Source organism: Oncorhynchus keta, chromosome 12, assembly GCF_023373465.1.
Source record: "Oncorhynchus keta strain PuntledgeMale-10-30-2019 chromosome 12, Oket_V2, whole genome shotgun sequence".
In the NCBI taxonomy this organism is placed as follows: Eukaryota; Metazoa; Chordata; class Actinopteri; order Salmoniformes; family Salmonidae; genus Oncorhynchus; species Oncorhynchus keta.
The window spans coordinates 49,716,042-49,743,725 of record NC_068432.1 but is presented as its reverse complement, the minus strand read 5'-3'; the positions used below and the strand labels follow the sequence as shown (position 1 = coordinate 49,743,725).

Here is a 27,684-nt window from a genome sequence, read left to right as displayed (position 1 = left end):
CTTTTGTGGAGCGATGGGTAACGATGCTTCGAGGGTGACTGTTGTCGTTGTGTGCAGAAGGTCCCTGGTTCGCGCCCGGGTATGGGCGAGGGGACAGACGTAAAAGTTGTACTGTTACATTGACTTCTGTAACCGTAAAAGCCTTGGTTTCATGCATGTTAACAGAAGACTACTCCCTAAGTTTGCTTCATTCACTGCTTTAGCACATTCTGCCAACCCGGATGTCTTAGCAGTGTCTGAATCCTGGCTTAGGAAAACCACCAAAAACCTTGAAATTTCCATCACAAACTATACAATTTCCCGCCAAGATAGAACTGCCAAAGGGGGCGGTGTTGCAATCTACTAGATCGCCTGCAGAGTTCCATCTTACTATCCAAGTCTGTACCAAAACAATTGGAGCTTCTATTTCTAAAAATTCACCTTTCCAAAAACAAGTCTCACTGTTGCCACTTGCTATAGACCACCCTCTGCCCCCAGCTGTGCCCTGGACCCCATATGTGAACTGATTGCCCCCCCATCTATCTTCAGAGCTCGTGCTGCTAGGTGACCTAAACTGGGACATGCTTAACACCCCGGCCATCCTACAATCTAAGCTTGATGCCCTCAATCTCACACAAATTATCTATGAACCTACCAGGTACAACCCCAAATCCGTGAATACGTGCACCCTCATAGATATCTTCCCAACTAACTCACCCTCCAAATACACCTCAAGATCTCAGCGATCACTGCCTCATTGCCTGCATCCGTAATGGGTCTGCAGTCAAACGACCACCCCTCATCACTGTCAAACGCTCCCTAAAACACTTCAGCGAACAGGCCTTTCTAATCGACCTGGCCGGGGTATCCTGGAATGACCTTGACCTCAACCCGTCAGTAGAGGATGCCTGGTTATTCTTTAAAAGTGCCTTCCTCACCATCTTAAATAAGCATGCTCCATTCAAAAAATGTAGAACCAGGAATAGATATAGCAGCACAAAAACATGCCGTGGCATTCTGCATTAGCATCGAATAGCCCCCGTGATATGCAACTTTTCAGGGAAGTTAGGAACCAATATACACAGGCAGTTTGAAAAAGCTAGCCTTAGCTTTCCTAACAGAAATTTGCATCCTGTACTCAAAACAGTTCTGGGACACTAAAGTCCATGGAGAATACGAGCACCTCCTCCCAGCTGCCCACTGCACTGAGGCTAGGAAACACTGTCACTACCGATAAATCCACAATAATTGGGAATTTCAATAAGCATTTTTCTACGGCTGACCATGCTTTCCACCTGCCTACCCCGGTCAACAGCAGTCCCCACAGCAACTTGCCCAAGCTTCCCCACTTCTCCTTCACCCAAATCCAGATAACTGATGATCTGAAAGAGCTGAAAAATCTGGATCCCTACAAATCAGCTGGGCTAGGCAATCTGGACCCTCTTTCTAAAATTATCTGCCGAAATTGTCACGACCCCTATCACTAGCCTGTTTCAACCTGTTTCGTATTGTCTAAGATTCCCATAGATTGGAAAGCTGCCGTGGTCATCCCCCTTTTCGAAGCGGGAGAAACTAGACCCAAACTGCTACAGACCTATATCTATTCTACCCTGCTTTCTAAGGTTTTTGAAAACCAAGTTACCAAACAGAATACCGACCATTTCGAATCTCACCGTACCTTCTCCGCTATGCAATCTGGTCTCAGAGCTGGTCATGGGTGCACCTCAGCCACGCTCAAGGTCCTAAACGATATCATAACAGCAGGATTCATCACTCCAGAGAACATGTTTTCACTGTTCCAGAGTTACACTTGTGGCTTGTGTGTGGCTGCTCGGCCATGGAAACACATTTCATGAAGCTCTCGACTAACAGTTACTGTGCTGATGTTGCTTCCAGAGGCAGTTTGGAATTCGGTAGTGAGTGCAACCGTGGAGAGGCGATTTTTTGCACGCTTTGTGCTTCAGCGTAGCGCTTGTGTGGCCTACCACTTCACGGCTGAGCTGTTGACGCTCCTAGACGTTTCACTTCACTAACAGCACTTGCAGTTAATTGACCGTAGCAGCTCTAGCAGGACATACATTTGATGAACTGACTTGTTGGAAAGATGGCACCCTATGACGGTGCCACGTTGAAAGTCACTGAGCTCTTCAGTAAGGCCATTCTACTGCCAATGTTTGTCTATGGAGACTGTATGGCTGTGTGCTCAATTGTACGCATGTTGTTACATTACAGACTTATTCTACAATAGATTTAATAAATATTTTCCATCAGCAATCTACACACAATACCCCATAATAACAAAGCAAAAACTATTTTTTATAAAAGTCTGCAAACATAATACAAAAACAAAACAGAAATGTCTTATTTACACAAGTATTCAGACACTTTGCTATGAGACTCAAATTTGAGCTCAGGTGCATCCTGCTTCCATTGATCAACCTTGAGATGTTTCTACTTCATTGGAGTCCACCTGTGGAAAATTCAATTGATTGGACATGACTTGGAAAGGCATACACCTGTCTATAAGGTCCCGCAGTTGACAGTGCATGTCTGTACAAAATCTGAGCCTTGAGGTCAAAGGAATTGTCCTTAGAGCTCAGACAGGATCGTGTCGAGGCACAGATCTGGGAAAGGGCACCAAAAAAAAAGTATTCAGCATACCCAACAACACAGCGGCCTCCATCATTCTTAAATGGAAGAAGTTTGGAACCACGAAGACTCAGAGCTGGCCGCCTAGCCAAACTGAGCAATCGGGGGAGAAGAGCCTTGGTCAAGGAGGTGACCAAGAACCCAATGGTCAATCTGACAGAGCTTCAGAGTTCCTCTGTGGAGATGGGAGAAACTTTCAGAAGGACAACAATCTCTGCTGCACTCCACCAAATCAGGCCTTTATGGTAGAGTGGCCAGATGGAAGCCACTCCTCAGTAAAAGGCATGACAGCCCACTTGGAGTTGCCAAAAGGCACCTAAAGGACTCTGACCATGAGAAACAAGATTGTCTGGTTTGACAAAACCAAGATTGAACTCTTTGGCCTGAATGCCAAGGATTACACACAGAGGAAATCAGGCACCATCCCTACAGTGAAGCATGGTGGTGGCAGCATCATGCTGTGGGGATGTTATTCAGCAGCAGGAACTGGGGGACTAGTCAGGATCGAGGGAAAGATGAACAGAACAAAGTACAGAGAGATGCTTGATGAAAACCTGCTCCAGAATGCTCAGGACCTCAGATGGGGGTGAAGGTTCACCTTCAAACAGGACAATAACCCTAAGCACACAGCCAAGACAACACAGGAGTGCCTTCGGGACAAGTCTTTGAATGTTCTCGAGTGGCCCCGCCAGAGCCCGGACTTAAACCCGATCGAACATCTCTGGAGAGACCTGAAAATAGCTGTGCAGCGATGCTCCTCATCCAACCTGACAAGAGCTTGAGAGGATCTGCAGAGAATAATATGAGAAACTCCCCAAATACAGGTGTGCCAAGCTTGTAGGGTCATACCCAAAAAGACTCAACTGTAATTGCTGCAAAAGGTCCTTCAACAAAGTACTGAGTAAAGGGTCTGAATACTTATATAAAATAATAGTAAAAAAAAAAAAAAATTGTAATACATTTGCAAAAACTTCTAAGAACATGTTTTTGCTTTGTCATTATGGGGTATTTAATCAATTTTAGAATAAGGCTGCAACTTAAAATGTGGAAAATGTGGACAAAGTAAATGGGTCTGTATACTTTCCGAAGGCACTGTATATAGTGTATAACTAGATTGGTGTCAGATCTGTGTTGTCTTGCCAATGCTGTGACAACCATAAGGAGTTGAGAAACTGGGACCTCTTCCGACTGAAGAACGAGAGAGACGGAGTAGCTAATGTTGGAGAGAGGGGGAGGGGACTCAGGCCTATAAAACATGTAGTGCCTTGCTTTAATCTACAAAGCATATGGCTCCATCTCTACAGTAAAACAGAACATCAAAGACAGAATCATTTTTTTTCCAGGAACACTCGCTATGGGGCAGACAGAAACTTTTCCAGGAACACTTGTTGCTATGGAGACAGACAGACCAGGACAAGATTGATTTTATTTATTTATTTATTTATTTATTTTTAAACAGGAAATAGAACATTTGTTTTGAGGGTCCATTGGCCTTTCATTCTTAGTTGCAACATTCAGAGAATTGTTTCCAGGAGGTTTATCTAGAACTATTAGTGGTGGTGGGCATGGGTAAGCTGCACTGCACAGTCAGCGCTGTGGTACTAAAGCAGAATGAAAACAATCACGTCGCCCAGCATGAAAAACAAAGCAATGACAGCATTTTCTCCACAGTCACCATCAACACTAACCACCGACATGTCACATCTGCAGAAAGAAAGACAAGTGATGTTCACCCATATGACTGCGTGGCCACACATGCCTCCAACTCAATCAAGTTTGCAGACGGCACTACAGTAGTAGGCCTGATTACCAACAATAATGAGACAGCCTACAGGGAGGTGGTGTGGGCCCTGGGAGTGTGGTGCCAGGAAAATACCTCACACTTAACGTTAACAAAAACAACTGATCGTAGACTTCAGGAAACAGCAGAGGGAGCAACACCCCCCCATCAACGGGACCGCAGTGGAGAAGGTGGAAAGTTAAGTTCCTTGGCGTACACGTCAATGACACTGAAAATGGTACACCAACGCAGTAGTGGAGAAATTTGGCTTGGCACCTAAAACTTTCACACATGCACAATTGAGAGCGTCCTGTCGGGCTGTATCTCTGCCTGGTACGGCAACTGCACCGCCCGCAACCGCAGGGCTCTCCAGTTGTTGTTGCGGTCTGCCAAATGCATCACGGGGGGCAAACTACCTGCCCTCCAGGACACCTACAGCACCCAATGTCACAGGAAGGCCAAAAAGATCATCAAGGACAACAACCACCCGAGCCACTGCTTGTTCACCCCGCTATCATCCAGAAGGCGAGGTCAGTAAAGGTGCATCAAAGCTGGGACCGAGAGACTGAAAAACCAGCTCAAGGCCATCAGACTGTTACATAGCCATCACTAGCACAGAGGCTGGTGGAATATATATATACAATTGAAATCACTGGCCACATAAACGGAACACTAGTCACTTTAATAATGTTTGCATATTTTTGCATTACTCATCGCACATGTATATACTGTATTCTATCCTATTCTACTGCATCTTCTTCTATGCCTGCCTGTAATGCCAGGTGGGAGGAGGTTGTCTTTTGAGACTTTTATATTGGTTCCATTGTGCCAGGCGTGCTCAATCAAGTCCAGCTAAAGTATTTTAAATTACTATTGAACCCAGAACAGCTTAGGAACTATAATCAATACCATGCCATGGTTACATAAGCCTCCTCTCCCCTCCCATTTCTTTTTCATCGAAAGGAAGTAGGCATCTTTAAAGTATCAATAAAAAGTCTGATGACCTGAGGACTGAAGGAGTTGAATCTAAAAAAGGGGGTAACACAGAAAGCCCCTGGATCTTCATACCTTAATTAACACTTCAAACCCTTGGATTATACTTAAAAAACTACACATGTACACTTGATACTTTCTATTGTAAACACACCAATTCGATTAGCTAACTTCCAGCACATTTCAAGGCTGTTCATTTCCTCTCACCACTGACTTGTCTTCTGAGCACCGCCCTCTTGGCCATGGTTCAGGAAGTGTGGGAGTCAGTCAACATTAGGACACTGGTAATGCACCGCCACCCATTAAAAGGAGGATCTGTGAACTAAAACTAGTGTTCAGTTCACTGTCCCAACTTGTCTATGCCAGCCTACCAGGGTCTCTATTGTTAGTGTTATGTTCAGCCCGCCTACTGTAACACCCCCAGGGATTTTTTTCTTTCTTCCATCAGCTAGAGGAGACCAGGCCTGTTAGAACCGGACCACGGTCTGTCTCTCTGTTGAAATTGTGAATCACTTCCTCCCAGTAACAGCAGCAACACTGACATGACTCAGAAAGTCATTAGATCAGATATTCATCCATCAGGTATATACTCAGTCTATATTCAGCCAGGTGAATCGACTGTAGGCCAACCGTAAGCATGTACGTACAGTTCCTTCAGAAAGCGTTCACACCCCTCGACTTTTTCCCACACCATTGTTACACACCCCGAATTCAACAACATTTATTTATTTTCCTCACCCTTCTACTGCACACAAGACAATGACAAAGTGAAAACATGTTCTTAGTAATTTTGGCAAATGTATTTGAAAATGAACTACATAAGTCTAATTGCCATTAGTATTCACACCCGTCAATGCTTTCTGTGAGTTTAAAAGCTTTGGATTGTACAAATATTTCAATTCTTCAACCTCTGTGTCAAGTTGGTTATTGATCATTGCTAGACGCCATTTTCAAGTTTTGCCATCGATTTTCAAGATGAATTAAGTCAAAACTAACTATGCCACTCAGGGACATTCAACGTCATCTTAGTAAGCAACTCCAGTGTATTTTTGACCATGAATTTGAGGTTATTGTCCTGCTGAAAGGTGCATTTGTTTCCCAGCGTCTGTTGAAAAGCAGACTAAACCAGGTTTAACCTCTGATTCTGCCTGTGCTTAGCTCCATTCAGTTTCATCCTAAAAAAAAAATCTAATAAAATCCCTAGTCCTTGCCAACGACAAGCATACCCATAACATCATGCAGCCACCAACATGCATGATAATATGAAGAGTGATGAGTTGTTGGATTTGCCCAAAACATAATGCTTTGGCTTACTGGTGCTCTTCCATGCCGTCCCTAGGAGGGGTGCGTCACTTGAGTGGGTTGAGTCACTGACGTGGTCTTCCTGTCTGGATTGGCACCCCCCTTGTGTAGGCAAAGTGGGGTTATATCCTGCCTGTTTGGCCCTGTCCGGGGGTACCTTCGGATGGGACCACAGTGTCTGACACCTCCTGTCTCAGCCTCCAGTATTTATATTGCAGTAGTTTGTGTCGGGGGGGCTAGGGTCAGTTTGTTATATCTGGAGTACTTCTGTCTTATCCGGTGTCCTGTGTGAATTTAAGTATGCTCTCTAATTCTCTCCCTCTCTCCCGGAGGACCTGAGCCCCAGGACAACCATGCCCCAGGACAACCTGGCATGCTGCTGCTCCAGTTTCAACTGTTCTGCCTGCAGCTATGGAACCCTGACCTGTTCACTGTGATTACTATTATTTGACCATGCTGGTCATTTATGATCATTTGCTGGTCATTTATCACTATGCTGGTCATTTATCAACATCTTGGCCATGTTCTGTTATAATCTCCACCCGGCACAGCCAGAAGAGGACTGGACACCCCTCATAACCTGGTTCCTCTCTAAGTTTCTTCCTAGGTTTTGGCCTTTCTAGGGAGTTTTTCCTAGCTACTGTGCTTCTACACCTGCATTGCTTGCTGTTTGGGGTTTTAGGCTGGGTTTCTGTACAGCACTGAGATATCAGCTGATGTAAGAAGGGCTTTATAAATACATTTGTATTATGACAAAGTTAATTTCTTTGACACATTCTTTGCAGTTTTACTTTATTGCATTATTTATTACCAACTGGATGCATGTTCTGGATTATTTTTATTCTGTACAGGCTTCCTTCTTTTCACTCAGCCATTCTAAATCGACCTGGCCCGGGTATCCTGGAAGGATATTGACCTCATCCCGTCAGTTGAGGATGCCTGGTCATTCTTTAAAAGTAACTTCCTCACCATTTTAAATAAGCATGCTCCGTTCAAAAAAATGCAGAACTAAGAACAGATACAGCCCTTGGTTCACTCCAGACCTGACTGCCACCGTAGTCCCCGTGATATGCAACTGTTCAGGGAAGACAGGAACCAATACACGCAGTCAGTCAGGAAAGCAAAGGCCAGCTTCTTCAGGCAGAAATTTGCATCCTGTAGCTCTAACTCCAAAAAGATATGGGACACTGTAAAGTCCATGGAGAACAAGAGCACCTCCTCCCAGCTGCCCACTGATAAATCCATGATTATCAAAAACTTTAACAAGCATTTCTCAACGCTGGCCATGCCTTCCTCCTGTAACACAGCTCCCCCTGTCACCACTGATAAATGTTCCAAAACCTGATTAAATCAAAAATCTGGACCCTCAACAAGCATTTACCAGCCTCAATATCGGCCCCAAGGACTGGCCATGCCTTCCTCATCCCCCTCTTCAAAGGGGAGACACCCTGGACCCAAACTGTTACAGACCTATATCCATCCTGCCCTGCCTATCTAAGGTCTTCGGCCAAGTCAACAAACAGGTCACTGACCATCTCGTCCCACCGTCCTTCTCCGCTGTGCAAATCGGAGGGCATGCTGATAAAAGACGGTCCTCTGGGCAAACTCAGTCTATGGGGGTGCCACATGCCACAGGGTTCAATTCTCGGGTTCCGACTCTTTTCTCTGTATACATCAAAGGTACCGCCATCGATAAAAGACAATGATGTTGCTCTTGCTGCGGGCGATTCCCTGATCCACCTCTACGCAGACGACACCATTCTGTATACTTCCGGCCCGTCCTTGGACACTGTGCCATCTAACCTCCAAACGAGCTTCAATGCCATACAACACTCCTTCCGTGGCCTCCAACTGCTCTTAAATGCTAGTAAAACCTAATGCATGCTTTTCAACCGTTCGCTGCCTGCACCCGCACACCCGACTAGCATCACCACCCTGGATGGTTCCGACCTAGAATATGTGGACATCTATAAGTACCTAGGTGTCTGGCTAGACTAAACTCTCCTTCCAGACTCACATCAAACATCTCCAATCTAAAATCAAATCTAGTCAGCTTTCTATTCCGTAACAAAGCCTCCTTCACTCACGCCGCCAAACTTACCCTAGTAAAACTGACTATCCTACCGATCCTCGACTTCGGCGATGTCATCTACAAAATAGCTTCCAATACTCTACTCAGCAAACTGGATGCTGTTTATCACAGTGCCATCCGTTTTGTTACTAAAGCACCTTATACCACCCACCACTGCGACCTGTATGCTCTAGTCGGCTGGCCCTCGCTACATATTCGTCGCCAGACCCACTGGCTCCAGGTCATCTACAAGTCCATGCTAGGTAAAGCTCCGCCTTTCACTGGTCACGATGGCAACACCCACCCGTAGCACGTGCTCCAGCAGGTGTATCTCACTGATCATCCCTAAAGCCAACACTTCATTTGGCCGCCTTTCGTTCCAGTTCTTTGCTGCCTGTGACTGGAATGAATTGCAAAAAAATAAATAGCTGAAGTTGGAGACTTTTATCTCCCTCACCAACTTCAAACATCTGCTATCTGAGCAGCTAACCGATCGCTCCAGCTGTACATAGTCTATCGGTAAATAGCCCACCCAATTTTATCTACCTCATCCCCATACTGTTTCTATTTATTTACTTTTCTGCTCTTTTGCACACCAATATCTCTACCTGTACATGACCATCTGATAATTTATCACTCATGTTAATCTGCAAAATTGTAATTACTCGCCTACCTCCTCATGCCTTTTGCACACAATGTATATAGACTTTTTTTCTACTGTGTTATTGACTTGTTAATTGTTTACTCCATGTGTAACTCTGTGTTGTCTGTTCACACTGCTATGCTTTATCTTGGCCAGGTCGCAGTTGCAAATGAGAACTTGTTCTCAACTAGCCTACCTGGTTAAATAAAGGTGAAATAAAAAAATTAAAATAAAAAAATAGGTTAGTATTGTGGAGGAACTACAATGCTAACCCATTCTCAGAATTATATCACTGTCATTAATTAAACTCGAACTGTTTTAAAGTCATCATTGGCCTCATGGTGAAAATCCCTGAGTGGTTTCCTTCCTCGCCGGCAACTGAGTTAGAAAGGATCCCTGTATCTTTGTAGTGACTGGGTGTATTGATACACCATCCAAAGCCTAATAAATAACTTCATAATGCTCAAAGGCATATTCAAATGTTTGTTTTTTTACCCATCTACCAATGTGTCCTTCTTTGTGAAGCATTAGAAAACCTCCCTGGTCTTTGTGGTTGAATCTGTGTTTGAAATTCACTGCTCGACGGATGGACATTACAGATAATTTTTTTGTGTGGGGTACAGAGATGAGGTAGTCATTCAAAAATAAGGTTAAACACCATTATTGCACACAGAGTGAGTCCAATCAACTTGTTAAGCACATTTACTCCTGAACTTATTTAGGCTTACCAAAACAAAAAGGGGTTGAATAATTAGACTCAATACATTTCAGGTTTTTATTTTTAATTAAAATCCCATTTTAAATGCCAGGCTGTTACAACCTTCCTGTTGTGGCGTCCTAAATGATTGTTTCTCATCTTCATCAAGGGTGTCAATGGCAGCATAAAAGAATTATAAATATCTTTTATAAATGAAGGAAATTATTTGCTGAAAGTTTAGTATTTGGTCCCATATTCCTAGCACGCAATGATTATATCAAGCCTTGTGACTCAAATGTGTTAGATGTATTTGCTGTTTGTCTCTCAGAATAGTTTTTTTTGCCCAAAAGAAATGAATGATAAATAACAGTGTCATTTTGGAGTAACTTTTATTGTAAATAACAATAGAATATGGTTCTAATAACTTCTACATTAAATGTGGATGCTACCAAGACTACAGAGAATCCTGAAAGAACCGTGAATAATGATGAGTGAAAGAAGACATGCAAACTCACCATTACCAATAACAGGCGAGGTTAGCATTTTTTTTTTTTATTTTGGACCATCTGTAACTTTCTCACTGATCATTATTCACAATTCAGTCAGGAGTATCCGTAATAATGGTAGCATCCACATTAATGTAGAAGTGTTGTAACATTATATTCTTATTTACAATAAACGAGACTCCAAAGTGACAACACAATATTTAATCATTCATGCCTACTGGGCACAACTGCAAATGATTCCAACAAGTTTGTAGAGCCCGAAGCTTGATTTAGGTATTGTGTGCTGGAAATATATGGACAAAATACTACACTTGGACTACTTTATTTAGAAAAATATTTAGGGGCGTCAATAATTTGCACCCCTACCTTGTTGAGAAAAAGTATTAAACTAAATCTGAGCAATTGTATTAGTATAAAATGCACTAAATAAATGTGGCCTACAATGTTGCTCAGTATTTGAAATCCTTTATTTTATACAGTCATTATTGCTTATATCTATCAAGGGTGTCAATCATTTCAGACCCCACAGTGTGTGTGTGTGTGTGTGTGTGTGTGTGTGTGTGTGTGTGTGTGTGTGTGTGTGTGTGTACACACACAGGGGTAGAAGGTAAGGTTCTCTATTGTCACTAAAAGCCTCTATGCAGGAGGTTGAGATTGTGAAGATCATGTTACCTGAGGGAAGGCCTTTGCCCCGAAGCCTCTCCCGAATCTCCTTGCTCCTCTCCGGAATAGACTCCCTGTCACTCTGGGACAGCAGGCCATCCAACTAATGGAGATATGGAGAAAGACAGAAAAAGATGGAGCGAGAGAGAGAACAAATGGGCAAGAGAGCGCAAGAAAATGAGAAAAAGCGAGCAAATGAGAGAGTGAGCAGGAAGGAGAGAGTGAGAATAAAGGAAAGCAAGAAACAAAAAAGGACAATAGTTGAGGTTATCACAAGGAGATGGAGGGGACATCTAATAGTTTGTCTGAGGTGTCATAAAAAGCCAGTCACGTGTTAGTTAGTAAACAGCAGGTAGAAAGAGGGAGCCGATGAATCCATAGAGATCTATATCTATCGGAGAGTCTCTGTGGTGCGGCACACGAGGTGATGAAGTTACACATTGGCAATTCACAACTAAATGTTTGCCATCTTGTTCCTCCGTTCTCCTCCACTCCGCGTACACATGCTGCTCTTCCTTCAGAAAAGCATGTATAAGAATTCTTTGAAGATGAATACACAACGCAGAGACCAAATCTGCCTGTCCTTGCAATTAGTTTATGTTCGTTAGCATTTAGCTAACGGCATCCCATCTGATTTCGCTATTACTTTTGCTAATTTTGTTAGCATTCTGGTAAAACTGCCAACAGGAAGGAATTTGTTTTTATTTTTTTGCGCCCCCTTGAGTGCGATCCAGGTAATACTGTAAGAATGGTATGAAAATCTGGATACCGCCCAAGCCTACTGTATTTTGTTAAGAATAAGGGGTATTAAACCCACAGGTCCATTCTAAAATGTTCCGACACTAGCTAACAGCGATGTGTTGTAGTTGTTTACCTGGGAGAGGCTGCCCAACACCAGTCGGACCAGCTTTCTGATGTGTGTGAAGGAGGGTTCGCAGCTAGAATTTCTGATGTGTGTGCTGCAGGCATCCATTACGGTGAGAACAGACATACGGCTCAGGGTGGTGTCGTCACACATGTTGAGGAGAATACTGTTCAGGTGCTCACCCAGCTTCATGGGCTGAGACAGACAGACAGACAGACAGACAGACAGACAGACAGACATCACAGAGGGGTTAACAGACACAACACGGGAGAAGTATACATAAAACAGCATTTCCTCAAATAGAAAAACTTTGATTGCTGATCCGTTTCCAACTTGTGAATATATCATCTATGGACTATGAACGTTGCAGCTGTACCTGACTCTGTGGAACCTCATAGTCAGCTCCCCAAAACAAGGTCATTCCAAGGGAGTACATGTGCATCTGTGGAAAATGTATTTAAAAAAATAAAAAAAAACAGGATAAGTGGTTCCAATAATGTTAGACACAAAAAGGTAGCAGCTGTAGTTGGAAAAAAATAAACAAGAGAGAGGACTAGTTCTCGTCTGACTAGTACAACAATATTCTGACCCTTTGTTCTGTTCTGAAACTAAGCGTCGAGATCCAAACCTTTTCCATTCCATACAATTCTGCAGGAAAGCTCCCTCGGAGCAGAGGAATAGCTTCCCCTCAGAGTTAGGCTTGGTGAAGGAAAGAATAACTAGAGGATCGCCAAAGAATGCAACATCATAGCCTTGAACGTCTTAGGAACAGTCAGCGTTCACCACAAGCTTAAAGAGTAAAACTACAGTTTCTTGAGTTATGAATGTGATTCACAAACCCCTCACAATTGCCATGTCCTCTCTGTAATTATACAGAGCATGGCATTTATAGTGCAATTAAAAGAGAAAAGCATAGGACAATGTATATATGTGTATACATGTGTATATATATGCATGTGTATATGTGTATATGTGTATATCATTCAAATGTATTTCTATTATAAATGAGAATCGAAACCTTATTGTAGCCTAACCCATACAGCTACAGTGGATCGTCCCTATTGACTGTACAGCCCTGTGTGTTGAGGTATGTGATTCTTGGCCAGAGAGAGGAGGTATGTTGGGGTCAATTCAGGAATTAAACTGAAATGGAATTGGCCCCAACCCTAGCACGCTCTGTTATGCTTTTGATTGACATTGTTTTTTTATATATACACACACACAGCAACAACCCCACAAACAGATGTGTTGCTACTGCAACAATACAGTATCTTCTCTATAAGAGCCAGAGAGCCAGAGAGCCAGAGAAACGACAGAGGCAGAGAAACGACAGAGGCAGAGAAACGACAGAGGCAGAGAAACGACAGAGGCAGAGAAACGACAGAGGCAGAGAGATAGGAAAGTTTTACATGTCTACTTTGATGCTCATTAGCATTTACAAATCCGAGAGTAAAATATAAACATCCATAAAAGGTCACCTTTGTCAGAGAGGTTTACACGGTTATCAAAAAGTCACGCCAGGTTAAACCTACACAAAACAGTTCTTATTTTAAATGTTTCTGAAATACACTATGGGAAAATCTAAAATGGTGGACCACTGCACCATCTAACATAAAAATATACAGTATCATAAATACCTTCTCTATATCTGACAGAGAGGAGAGAGTGACTCCCTCCAGGACCTCTGGAGCTGTGAAGGCCCTCAGGTCCTGCTGCGTCACGTTCTCGTCCGTGAAGGAGATGCTGCCTGAGGGCATCAACAACAGGGACCAGGGAGAGATGATGAAGCCCAGGGCAGAGGGGTCTGGAGGGAGACATTATGGCATTAAAGGGGACCGGAGCATCTTCATTCAATAAAAAACAGTCACAGCACATCATCATGAATATCAATTGTTAGGACTTTGGTTGCTTTAGCTGAGACTTTTTCATACCTGCAGGTATGATGATTTAGTATGGTTATGGATGAAGAGTGACCCGTCAATAATAAATAGATTTTTAAAAAGTCAGTGTTTGCACTGCATTCATTCAACTGTAGCACTGAGCCAAGGCAAAATCATTGCCGCCATGCCCAAAAAAATGTAAACATTTCTGTCAAGGCGCAGTTTGAAGATGCTAGAACAGCCCACATTTACATTTCCTCTGACAACAAAATGACTAATGTATAGAGAAAAGTCAGATAACCCCATGGTACAATACTTCAACCCATTTACCTAGTCCGCTCGTTGTGTCCTCAGAGAGAAACATTACTCTCGAGGAGCATTCAAGTAACGAGTGCCACAGGGAGGGAAACCTGCATTCTGACAAGCTAGTTAATGAACAACAATTCTTGCGATCGCAGGAAAACAGACGTTTTAAAATGCCCTTTGTTAATTCCCAGCATTCCATTCCTACTTTATTTATTTGTCAATTCCTAAATATGCACCAACTGCACTATTTTAAACTCCGTTTTTAGTAGCATCATGGTTAAATCACAGAGAGGGGCTAAATGTGACACGGGTCAATTGTAGAGTAACACGCCACCAAAACTCAATTATTTGAGGGACCGACTTAAATTGCGATGAGACCGATGACATTTTTAGAGTAGTGGCAACCAGGGAAAGTGTTAGTGATGAGAAGTGAGAAGTACAGGCAGGTGGCATGTCACCCCAAGTTACCCTAACAGGTAGGCCCACATTATATATTGTTAACATGATTTTACCAATATGTTATTAGGCTGATTTCTGGGAGGTGGAAGTTATTTACACTTTATTTCATTCATTTTAGAGTAGAAAGTCCTAAATACAAATGTATGGGGGAGGATCCAGGACCCCGAAAACAAGGGGGTGGGGGGGTAAGAAGTCCTCCTTGTTTTGGGGTTCCGGTGTCCTCCCCCGGATAATTTTTTATATAGAAGGACTGAGAAGCTCAGTTCTAGTGACTTTTTAAAAGTACATTCTACTCCAAAATGAACACACATTTTTTTTTTTAGAGGAAACACCGCAAAAATGTATCAACAAGGAAGTTGCCCGTTTTACAATGGGGGTCAGTAGGAAATAATGTTTTGGGAAATTCATTATTATTATTAAGTCCCATTATTACTCCAACTTCGTGAAAGTACATTTTTATTGACGAAAATTAAAACCAAGGCGTGCCTTTAGTTTGCACATCCGCAGTTCGGGCATGAGATGATCGTTACACCCGATGACGCGTTTCTGCGCATGTGCTAAGCTAGCCTAAGTTTAGAGACGCCAGGAGGATGGTTAACTGCTGCCGCCTAGCAACCATCAAGGACCTAAGAGCCTCAGCATTACAGCTACATTTCATACTAAGCCATAGGCAGAACTTTACCGCAATCATGACTAGGTCGGTTGGCGGAAATAAAAAAGTAGAGGCTTGGTCGCCGCCAATACCTTTCAGAAAAAAAAAAGAAATGTCTTTTAGGATGATCAAGTTAGCAGAAAAATAAATGTAAAAAAATATCTTGATTTGAAAAGGTGTGACAGAGAGAAATGGGCCCTCACAGAAATGGAGTAATTCTCCTTTCCTACAAAGCAACGCTCAGGAGGTTGAGTTACACTGAACTACCATCTTAAAAATATACAAAGGAATGTTAGAGCTGCACTGCAAAACTCCTTTCTTCGAATGACTGATATGTCTCTCCTCCGAGAGGAAGAGAAGGGGGGAAGAAAAAGGTTATGAAGAACAACATTTTTTCAAAGACTGGAATTCACAAAGTAAATAGGATGTTTCCTGTTGAATTATTTTTGACCGTCTTGCAAAGAGCTCACTGGAAAAGCTGGATGCCATTGTAAGTAATTTTACTCAAGAAAATCTACGTACAACTCCAATCCCTATCCTTACCATCATAAACACTTGAGCGTCAAGGCAACACCCATACTTGATACAAAATTCAACATAGGGTTGTTGGACTGCCTTTTTGTCACTACCACTCAACGCACTTGGAGAGCCCACAGTAAGACTGCACCCTATTCCCTATATACTTGACATTAACATTTTAGTCATTTAGCAGACGTTCCTATCCAAAGCAAAGTACACTAGTGAGTGCAGACATTTACATACTGGTCCCCCGTGGGAATCGAACCCACAACCCTGACGTTGCAAGCCAACAGCCACAGGGGCCCTGGTTGAAAGAAGTGCACTATATATAGTCAGTGTACCGTTTTGGATTCAGGCTTAAACTACTCCAGTCAAGCAGTACCATCAGATAAGCTTTGTTATCAGGGTTTGGGACTCGGATCAATGATGAGGCAGAGGGCCAGGCCAGGGAGTAGCTAGCTCTCTAAAAATAGCAGCAGGCATGCAGCAAACTGTACAGTATCAGGCTAGCCAGCTATCAGTTTTTTTAAAAATCGCACACAAACTAAACAAGCTTTGAGGGCACTGGGTATCACCACAAGACCTTTTTATTTATTTTTAGATCATACTGTTGAAGTGATAAGCAGAAAGAAAATCCACATAAATCAAGAACCCAACACATTACTTAACCTAGTTAAACAACTCCATTCCCACTAACATGGTAGCAAACAAAATCTGTAGGTAACTAATAAACCTGACAAACAAAACAGACTATTTTACACAAAGTAGGCTATATATGGCATCATTGGAGGTGAAGGTTAAGTGTTTGGACAGACAGTGTTGCTCTGTCACAGCCATAACTTTGTAAACAGAATAGTACTGTGTTCCCTACGTAGTGCACTTCCTTGGGTAAAAAAAAGGTAATTGTGACTTGTCAAAAGTAGAGCATGTCAAAGGGAGCCATTTGGGATATAGACAGAGGGTATGGTTTCTTTAGTTCGTCTCAGAGCAGGACACATTCCTGACTAGGAATAATATAGGGGTCTGGGTTGAACTAAGGTCTCTACTTGTACCCTCCAGTTCAGTGGTAGCAACACCTGCAATCAATTGGTTTATTTCCACAAAGACAAAACTGGATGTATCTGTTAGTAAAAGTAGAACACTGGTCTAGAAGAATATAAAGGACTACAAGCAAATAAAAAATCAGTCGCACACAGCCTTCACAATGTATTGACACCCCATTCACTTTACCACGTTGTTGTTACACAGACGAATGTAAAATGTATTCACACCCCATTCACTTTACCACATTGTTGTTACACAGCCCGAATGTAAAATGTATTGACACCCCATTCACTTTACCACATTGTTGTTACACAGCCCGAATGTAAAATGTATTGACACCCCATTCACTTTACCACATTGTTGTTACACAGCCCCCGAATGTAAAATGTATTGACACCCCACATTGACACAGCCCATTCACTTTACCACATTGTTGTTACACAGCCCGAATGTAAAATGTATTGACACCCCATTCACTTTACCACATTGTTGTTACACAGCCCGAATGTAAAATGTATTGACACCCCATTCACTTTACCACATTGTTGTTACACAGCCCGAATGTAAAATGTATTGACACCCCATTCACTTTACCACATTGTTGTTACACAGCCCGAATGTAAAATGTATTGACACCCCATTCACTTTACCACATTGTTGTTACACAGCCCGAATGTAAAATGTATTGACACCCCATTCACTTTACCACATTGTTACACAGCCCGAATGTAAAATGTATTGACACCCCATTCACTTTACCACATTGTTGTTACACAGCCCGAATGTAAAATGTATTGACACCCCATTCACTTTACCACATTGTTGTTACACAGACGAATGTAAAATGTATTGACACCCCATTCACTTTACCACATTGTTGTTACACAGCCCGAATGTAAAATGTATTGACACCCCATTCACTTTACCACATTGTTGTTACACAGCCGAATGTAAAATGTATTGACACCCCATTCACTTTACCACATTGTTGTTACACAGCCCGAATGTAAAATGTATTGACACCCCATTCACTTTACCACATTGTTGTTACACAGCCCGAATGTAAAATGTATTGACACCCCATTCACTTTACCACATTGTTGTTACACAGCCCGAATGTAAAATGTATTGACACCCCATTCACTTTACCACATTGTTGTTACACAGCCGAATGTAAAATGTATTGACACCCCATTCACTTTACCACATTGTTGTTACACAGCCCGAATGTAAAATGTATTGACACCCCATTCACTTTACCACATTGTTGTTACACAGCCCGAATGTAAAATGTATTGACACCCCATTCACTTTACCATGTTGTTGTTACACAGCCCGAATGTAAAATGTATTGACACCCCATTCACTTTACCACATTGTTGTTACACAGCCGAATGTAAAATGTATTGACACCCCATTCACTTTACCACATTGTTGTTATTCACTTTACCACATTGTTGTTACACAGCCCGAATGTAAAATGTATTGACACCCCATTCACTTTACCACATTGTTGTTACACAGACGAATGTAAAATGTATTGACACCCCATTCACTTTACCACATTGTTGTTACACAGCCCGAATGTAAAATGTATTGACACCCCATTCACTTTACCACATTGTTGTTACACAGCCCGAATGTATTGAACCCCATTCACTTTACCACATTGTATTGACACCCCATTCACTTTACCACATTGTTGTTACACAGCCCGAATGTAAAATGTATTGACACCCCATTCACTTTACCACATTGTTGTTACACAGCCCGAATGTAAAATGTATTGACACCCCATTCACTTTACCACATTGTTGTTACACAGCCCGAATGTAAAATGTATTGACACCCCATTCACTTTACCACATTGTTGTTACACAGCCCGAATGTAAAATGTATTGACACCCCATTCACTTTACCACATTGTTGTTACACAGCCCGAATGTAAAATGTATTGACACCCCATTCACTTTACCACATTGTTGTTACACAGCCCGAATGTAAAATGTATTGACACCCCATTCACTTTACCACATTGTTACACAGCCGAATGTAAAATGTATTGACACCCCATTCACTTTACCACATTGTTGTTACACAGACGAATGTAAAATGTATTGACACCCCATTCACTTTACCACATTGTTGTTACACAGCCTGAATGTAAAATGTATTGACACCCCATTCACTTTACCACATTGTTGTTACACAGCCCGAATGTAAAATGTATTGACACCCCATTCACTTTACCACATTGTTGTTACACAGCCCGAATGTAAAATGTATTGACACCCCATTCACTTTACCACATTGTTGTTACACAGCCGAATGTAAAATGTATTGACACCCCATTCACTTTACCACATTGTTGTTACACAGCCGAATGTAAAATGTATTGACACCCCATTCACTTTACCACATTGTTGTTACACAGCCCGAATGTAAAATGTATTCACACCCCATTCACTTTACCACATTGTTTACCACATTACACAGACGAATGTAAACCCCATTCACTTTACCACATTGTTGTTACACAGCCCGAATGTAAAATGTATTGACACCCCATTCACTTTACCACATTGTTGTTACACAGCCGAATGTAAAATGTATTGACACCCCATTCACTTTACCACATTGTTGTTACACAGCCGAATGTAAAATGTATTGACACCCCATTCACTTTACCACATTGTTGTTACACAGACGAATGTAAAATGTATTGACACCCCATTCACTTTACCACATTGTTGTTACACAGCCCGAATGTAAAATGTATTGACACCCCATTCACTTTACCACATTGTTGTTACACAGCCCGAATGTAAAATGTATTCAAATTAAGATTGTCACAGATCGACACACACAATACCCCATAATGTCAAAGTGAAATTTTGCTTAACTCATTATGTTCAATAATAGCAGTTAACATGATTTGTTCACTAACTACCCAGGCTCTGTACCTCACACATACAGATAACTGAAGTCCCTCAGGAGAGCAGTGAATTTCAAGCAAAGATTTAACCACAAAGACCAGGGAGGTTTTTCAATGCCTTACAAAAGGGCACCGATTGGTAGATGTGTAAAAATAACAAGAGAAACTAATAAAAGCAGATGCTGAATATCCCTTTGAGCCTGGTGAAGTTATTCATTAGGTTTTGGATGGTGTATCCAGTCACTACAAAAGATACAGGTGTCCTTCCGTCCTTCCTAACCCAGTTGCCAATGAGGAAGGAAACTGCTCAGGGATTTGACCATGAGGTGACATTAAAACAGTTAGTTTAATAGCTGTGATAGAAAACTGAGGATGGATCAAGAACATTGTAGTTACGCCACAATAACTAACATAAATGACAGAGTGAAAAAAAAGTCTGTACAGAATAAAAATAAATTCCAAAACATGCATCATGTTTGGAACAAGGCATTTAAATAATACTGCAAAGAATATGGCAAGGAAATGAACTTATTGTCCTGATAAAGTGTTGTGTTTGGGGCAAATCCAATACATCAATGAGTACCACTTAAGATTTTCAAACGTGGTGATGGCTGCATCATGTTATGGGTATGATCGTCAACGGCAAGGACTAGAGGTTTTTAGGCTTAAAAGAGACGGAATATGCACAAAATCCTAGAGGATAACCTGGTTGTGACTGCTTTCCAACAAGCACTGGGAGATGAATTCACCTTTCAGCAGGAAAATAACCTAAAACACAAGGCCAAATATACACCGGAGTTGCTTACCAAGACTACATTGAATGTTCCTTAGTGGCTTAATTACAGTTGACTTAAAGACTTGAAAATGGCTGTCTAGCAATGATCAACAAACAACTTGACAGAGCTTGAATAATTTTTGAAATTATAAAAATGGGCAAATGTTGTACAATCCAGGTGTGCAGAGCTCTTAGAGACTTACAGGCTGACCACACCGCTCACATTGTAAAATAAATGTAGAAATCTATATTGTTTAATTATTACACCCATACTGCTTGCAAGCGTCTGCTTTGCCAAGGGCTAAAATAGAAAATCAGTCCTTTTTCTGACACAGATCACGCTGCAAGTCCTGCCTCTCCCATCTCATTGGTTTATAGAAGCAGGTGCCATCTCCTCATTGGTTATGTGGCGATAATGCACCTAATTTATCAAAGTTGCCAATCGCAATATAAAGTCAAGAGAAGGAAAAGCCTGGAAGGGAGATTACTAGAAACGATTCGGTTGACCGTTTTATGTGTGGATTAATTGGCGGAGTAGAGGACCTTGTGCATTTCAGGTAAAATAACAACAATGTTTATATCCCAGGACAAATTAGCAAGCAACAGCAAGCTAGCTAAATAGGACAAATTAGCTAGCAAGTGCAAGCTAACTAGCTAAATTGCCATAAATGTTTAATGCTTTTCGACCTGTCCCTAAATTAATATAATTGGTTCAGAGTTTGTTTTGATATTTTAACCTGCGTGTCGTGATCGCGTTTGGTGTGGGGGGATGGAGCACGCGCGCAGCCGGTTTGGGTTCCGTGTTACAGCTGCCAAATGTGCTTCTATAAAAAGCATTGACTCAGGGGTGTTAATACTTATGTAAATCAGATATTTCTACATTTCATTTAATGCATTTGTCTAAAAAGATGTTTTCACTTTGTCATTATGTATTGTGTATATGGTAAATGTTTTATTTAATCCATTTTGAATTCAGGCTGTAACAAAATGTGGGGTAGTCAAGGGGTATAAATACTTTGAAGGAATTGTACATGCATGTACAAAACATTAAAGGATACTCTTTCCATGACAGACTGACCAGGTGAATCCAGGTGAAAGCAATGATCCCTTATTGAGGTCCCTTGTTAAATCCACTTCAAATGTAGATGAAGGGGAGGAGACAGGTTGAAGAAGGATCTTTAAGAGGATGAATGGGCAGGACAAAAGATGTATGTGCCTTTGAATGGGGTAATGGTAGTAGGTGCCTGGAGCAACGGTTTGTCTCAAGAACTGCAAAGCTGCTGAGTTTTTCCACACGCAACAGTTGTGTGTATCAAGAATGGTCCACCACCCAAAGGACATCCAGTCAACTTGGCACAACTGTGGGAAGCATTAGTCAACATAGGCCAGAATCTGAGGGCAGAATCTGAGGGCAAAGGCGGAGGTGCTACTCAATATTAGGAAGGTGTTGCTAATGTTTGGTATAGTCATGTATGATTACATGTATAAAATGAAGGCTTTTTGGACATGGTTGACATGCACAGGATTCCGATTGGCTAATAAACATTCCCATCAACTAACCAAGGACACAGTAGAGCATGCAATCTCAATGTGGATGGTTGTTTGTTTTGATGGTAGGGGAATGTTCTGGACCATTGTAGTAAGAAGTTACTTCAATTACATATGGTTCTCATTGCAAATCCTTCACTCAGCATTCCATAACCATGCACATGAGGTCACAATTTGGTCGACATGAGTCCTGTTATGTCTGGCACAAACCAAACACTGCATTCCACAGTAAGAACCTCCTATCAACTGTCAAGCATGGTGGTGTTCGTATCATGGTCTGGGGGATGCTTTGCTGCAACGGGGCCTGGACGACATGCCATCATTGAAAGAACCATAAATGAACCATGGATTCTGCGCTGAAAAAAATCTGAATTCTACAAGGAGAATGTCAGGCCACCCGTCCGTGAGATAAAGCCCAGCTGGGTCATGCAACAAGACCATGATACAAAAAGACACAAGCAAGTCTACATCTGAAAAACAACATTTAAAAAAAAGTTCTGTAATGGCCTAGTCAAAGTCTAGACCTAAACCCGAGTGAGATGTGGCAGGACCTGAAACAAGCAGTTAATGCTAGAAAATCCATAAATGTCACTGAGTTAAAGCAGATCTGCATGGAAGAGTGGGCCAAAATATATCAACTATAAAATATATCCAGAGTAGAGATAGGTATAACTAGTTCAAAACTCCATCTTCAACCAGAAATCATATTTCTTTTCAAATACTGTAAAAAAATAAAAAAAACTATTTACATTTGCTGTCTTTTTTTTGTGGTTACTACATGATTCCATATGTCACCGTTTGAATGTCATCACTATTATTCTACAATGTAGAAAATAGTAAAAAATAAAGAAAAACCCTTGACTGAATAGGTGTCCAAACTTTTGACTGCTACCACACACACACACACACAATAGGCTGTTTCAGCCACACCCGTAAAACAAGGTCCATAAAGAAATGGTTTGTCAAGATCCGTGTGAAAGAACTTGACAAGCCTGCACAGAGCTCTGACCTCAACATCAGGCCCGACCTCACTAATGCTCGTGGCTGTATGTCCCTGCAGCAATGTCCCAACATCTAGTGTGAAAGCTTTCCCAGAAGAGTGGAGGCTGTTATAGCAGCAAGGGGGGCAACACCATGTCAATGCCCATGATTTTAGAATGAAATGTTCGACAGACACACACCCCCCCCCACTGTTAGTCTATAGATAAATGTGCAATTTCTTTACCAGTACGGCCTTTGTTCTAAAAATAGCTTTTTTTTTTTTACTTGAGTACCAGGGGGAAATCATCATGAGACTTCTTAGAACAGTCAAAAAAAAAAAAGGTCAAATGCCCATCAACAACTACAGGAAGTGCTTGGTTGCAGTCATTGCAGCCAATGGTGGCATAACCAGTTATTGAGTGTAAAGGGTCAAATTCCTTTCACACAGGGGCATTAGGTGTTACATAACACTTTACTATAGAAATGGGGTGGGGGGTTATCTATATGTTGGACTCATTTGTCCACTCAGGTACCCTTTAAAAATAGGTTTTGGTTGAAGATTGATAACATTCAGTGACTAAAATATGCAAAAACATTGAGAAAATTAGGGAAATACTTCTGCATGCCACAGGATTAATGAGGAGCCAAGACCAAGGCTGCATTTCACATTCATTAACCAAGGACAGTCGCACGCCAGACTATCACCCTCACCACCCTGAAGGTGCAGGCCAATTACACAATAACCACACTGGGCAGGCCTGAGTCAAAGAGGGAGGAAGGAGACTGTCTGACTCAAAAGTAGGTTAGCAAAATCCTGTTGGAGGATTCCCGGAATCAGGAACAGAATCCTCCAACTGAGATTTCTCTGAAAACCTTTTTAGTTTGGAAAAGTTACCGGAACTTGAAGGATCATATGACAGAAGCTGGGTATTGTCCTCTGACCCGAGTGACGCAGACAATCTACAAAGAGTCTGCCATCTGTCTCTCTACAGTGACCGGTCTGATGACATCAAGGGCCTTCGCATAGATGACCAGTATGTGGTCAAAATGGCCGGCTGGCACTCAAGACAGACCGGCCCACGGCCCGAGAGACAGACCGGCCCACGGCCCGAGAGACAGACCGGCCCACGGCCCGAGAGACAGACCGGCCCACGGCCCGAGAGACAGACCGGCCCACGGCCCGAGAGACAGACCGGCCCACGGCCCGAGAGACAGACCGGCCCACGGCCCGAGAGACAGACCGGCCCACGGCCCGAGAGACAGACCGACCCACGGCCCGAGAGACAGACCGACCCACGGCCCGAGAGACAGACCGACCCACGGCCCGAGAGACAGACCGACCCACGGCCCGAGAGACAGACCGACCCACGGCCCGAGAGACAGACCGACCCACGGCCCGAGAGAGAGACCGACCCACGGCCCGAGAGAGAGACCGACCCACGGCCCGAGAGAGAGACCAAAGGCAGCAGAGCCCTGTGAACCTCCATGTTGTCAATACAGACCAAAGGCAGCAGAGCCCTGTGAACCTCCATGTTGTCAATACAGACCACAGACAGTGGAAAATAAAGCATCCTTTGTATGAAAGTCTGTTGGCCAGCACCACAACCCCCCCTTATCCTTATCTGTTGAACACTGGGGTTGTGCAGGCTGAGGTACCAGCAGCTTGCATTGTGGAACATCTTAAAAGCTCAATAGGTCATTTGCTGGAGATGAGAAATTAGTCACTCAATAGAACAAAATAATTAATGATATTTCTATATGTCAATCTGCCACATGTTTCCTTGAACATCGCACTACAAAATATAGGCTACATTGTTTTCATTGAAGGACCAAGGGAGGGTGAGAAGGCCACCTAGAATGAAGTAAAGAAAACATGATCCACTGGAGATGCACTGTTGAGCCAACTTTACTCCCTTTAACAGCTAATATGAAATAGTTCAGTAAGTCATTTTGGATTCACTTTTAAATATGTTCATAAATCAAAAATGGATCAAATATAATAAAAACAAAAAAAATAAAAAATAAAAACAAGTTTTACAAGAGTAGGTGGTTACGTCCTCGTGAGCCTACAAATCGGTTTCGGGAATATTCCAGAACATCTAGGTAGCTACATACTGCATCTTCCCGACATCCTGAAACGCCATGTAATTCGTTCAGCATTTCATTTGCTATGTTAAAGTACATACAGGTCAGGCAACTAATTCATGTAATAGAATTACAGAGTCAGAGACATGTTTCTATTGTTGTCCTGTTTTGCTAGGTTAGTGGCAGAAACATTAGTGACATGGGCACTGATATGCACGCAATCATACACAATATCCACACAAAAAAAAATGCATATATATATTTTACACATATACATACAATTGAAGGCAGAAGTTTACATACATTTAGGTTGGAGACATTAAAACTCATTTTTCAACCACTCCACAAATTCCTTGTTAACAAAGTATAGTTTTGGCAAGTTTGTTAGGACATCTACTTTGTGCTTGACACAAGTAATTTTCCCAACAGTTATTTACAGACAGATGATTTAACTTACAGTAAACTATATCACAATTTCAGTGGGTCAGAATTCCACATACACTAAGTTGACTCTGCCTTGGGATATTCCAGAAAATAATGTCATGGCTTTAGAAGCTTCTGATAAGCTAATTGACATAATTTGAGTCAATTGGAGGTGTACCTGTGGATGTATTTCAAGGCCTACCTTCAAACTCAGTGCCTCTTTGCTTGACATTTGCTTGACATTTGCTTGTGGTCCTTCTGTGGCTCAGTTGGTAGAGCATGGCGCTTGTAACGCCAGGATAGTGGGTTCGATTCCCGGGACCACCCATACGTAGAATGTATGCACACATGACTGTAAGTCGCTTTGGATAAAAGCGTCAGCTAAATGGCATATATTATTATTATTATAAAATCAAAAGAAAATCAGCCAAGAACTCAGAAAATAATTGTAGACCTCCACAAGTCTGGTTCGTCCTTAGGAGCAATTTCCAAAGGGAATTTTTACTCTGATTAAATGTCAGGAATTGTGAAAAACTGAGTTCAAATGTATTTGGCTCAGGTGTATGTAAACTTCAAAATTCAACTGTACACACACATACATACAGTACAGGCCAGAACACATGGCTGAGAAACAGTTTCTGCCTGTCTTCTGGTTCAAAGCCACTCTCTCTGTGTGTGTGTGTGTGTGTGTGTGTGTGTGTGTGTGTGTGTGTGTGTGTGTGTGTGTGTGTGTGTGTGTGTGTGTGTGTGTGTGTGTGTGTGTGTGGCTTTGAACCAAAAGACTGGCAGAAACGGTTTCTCAGCCATGGAGTTTTTCTCCACCTCCATATTTAAAAACGTGTTCTGGCCTGTACCACTCTTGAACCGACATGGCACAAAATCTGTAGCACTGCCTCTCTTGGCGTAGGAATGACAGTCTCTAACAGTAGTAAGACAGCCCTTCAGATACTGGGGGGACTGTACCATGCACGATTTAAATGGTCTAATTCAAGCGTCTGCTGAATGACTCTTTCATCAACTGATAGCCACCGTAGTACACTGAGCTGAGAAGGGCCAACAAGAGCCCGAGGAAGAAGATTCAGCACGACCCTTGACATTATAGCCTGAGCTGCCTGTAGCTTGTTCTTAAATGAACAAATGGAAGCTTCTGTACCACGTAGAGTGTGCAGTCAAAGTGAGGCTGCCTGCAGAGTGTGCAGTCAAAGTGAGGCTGCCTGCAGAGTGTGCAGTCAAAGTGAGGCTGCCTGCAGAGTGTGCAGTCAAAGTGAGGCTGCCTGCAGAGTGTGCAGTCAAAGTGAGGCTGCCTGCAGAGTGTGCAGTCAAAGTGAGGCTGCCTGCAGAGTGTGCAGTCAAAGTGAGGCTGCCTGCAGAGTGTGCAGTCAAAGTGAGGCTGCCTGCAGAGTGTGCAGTCAAAGTGAGGCTGCCTGCAGAGTGTGCAGTCAAAGTGAGGCTGCCTGCAGAGTGTGCAGTCAAAGTGAGGCTGCCTGCAGAGTGTGCAGTCAAAGTGAGGCTGCCTGCAGAGTGTGCAGTCAAAGTGAGGCTGCCTGCAGAGTGTGCAGTCAAAGTGAGGCTGTAGAGTGTGCAGTCAAAGTGAGGCTGTAGAGTGTGCAGTCAAAGTGAGGCTGTAGAGTGTGCAGTCAAAGTGAGGCTGTAGAGTGTGCAGTCAAAGTGAGGCTGTAGAGTGTGCAGTCAAAGTGAGGCTGTAGAGTGTGCAGTCAAAGTGAGGCTGTAGAGTGTGCAGTCAAAGTGAGGCTGTAGAGTGTGCAGTCAAAGTGAGGCTGTAGAGTGTGCAGTCAAAGTGAGGCTGTAGAGTGTGCAGTCAAAGTGAGGCTGTAGAGTGTGCAGTCAAAGTGAGGCTGTAGAGTGTGCAGTCAAAGTGAGGCTGTAGAGTGTGCAGTCAAAGTGAGGCTGTAGAGTGTGCAGTCAAAG

At 42.5% G+C, this 27,684-nt stretch overlaps 1 protein-coding gene across 4 annotated transcripts in view; it reads right to left on the bottom strand.

The window, feature by feature from the left end:
- ptpn13 (protein tyrosine phosphatase non-receptor type 13) overlaps positions 1–27,684 on the bottom strand; it is a 178,994-nt gene that overhangs the window by 115,308 nt on the left and 36,002 nt on the right. For all 4 annotated transcript variants that reach the window (XM_052458562.1, XM_052458564.1, XM_052458563.1 and 1 more), the window contains exons 3-6: positions 13,786–13,952; positions 12,525–12,590; positions 12,158–12,343; positions 11,293–11,386 (exon numbers count right to left, since the gene is read on the bottom strand). In XM_052458562.1, the coding sequence (XP_052314522.1) occupies positions 11,293–11,386; positions 12,158–12,343; positions 12,525–12,590; positions 13,786–13,952 (513 nt within the window). The remainder of the gene's footprint in view (positions 1–11,292; positions 11,387–12,157; positions 12,344–12,524; positions 12,591–13,785; positions 13,953–27,684) is intronic.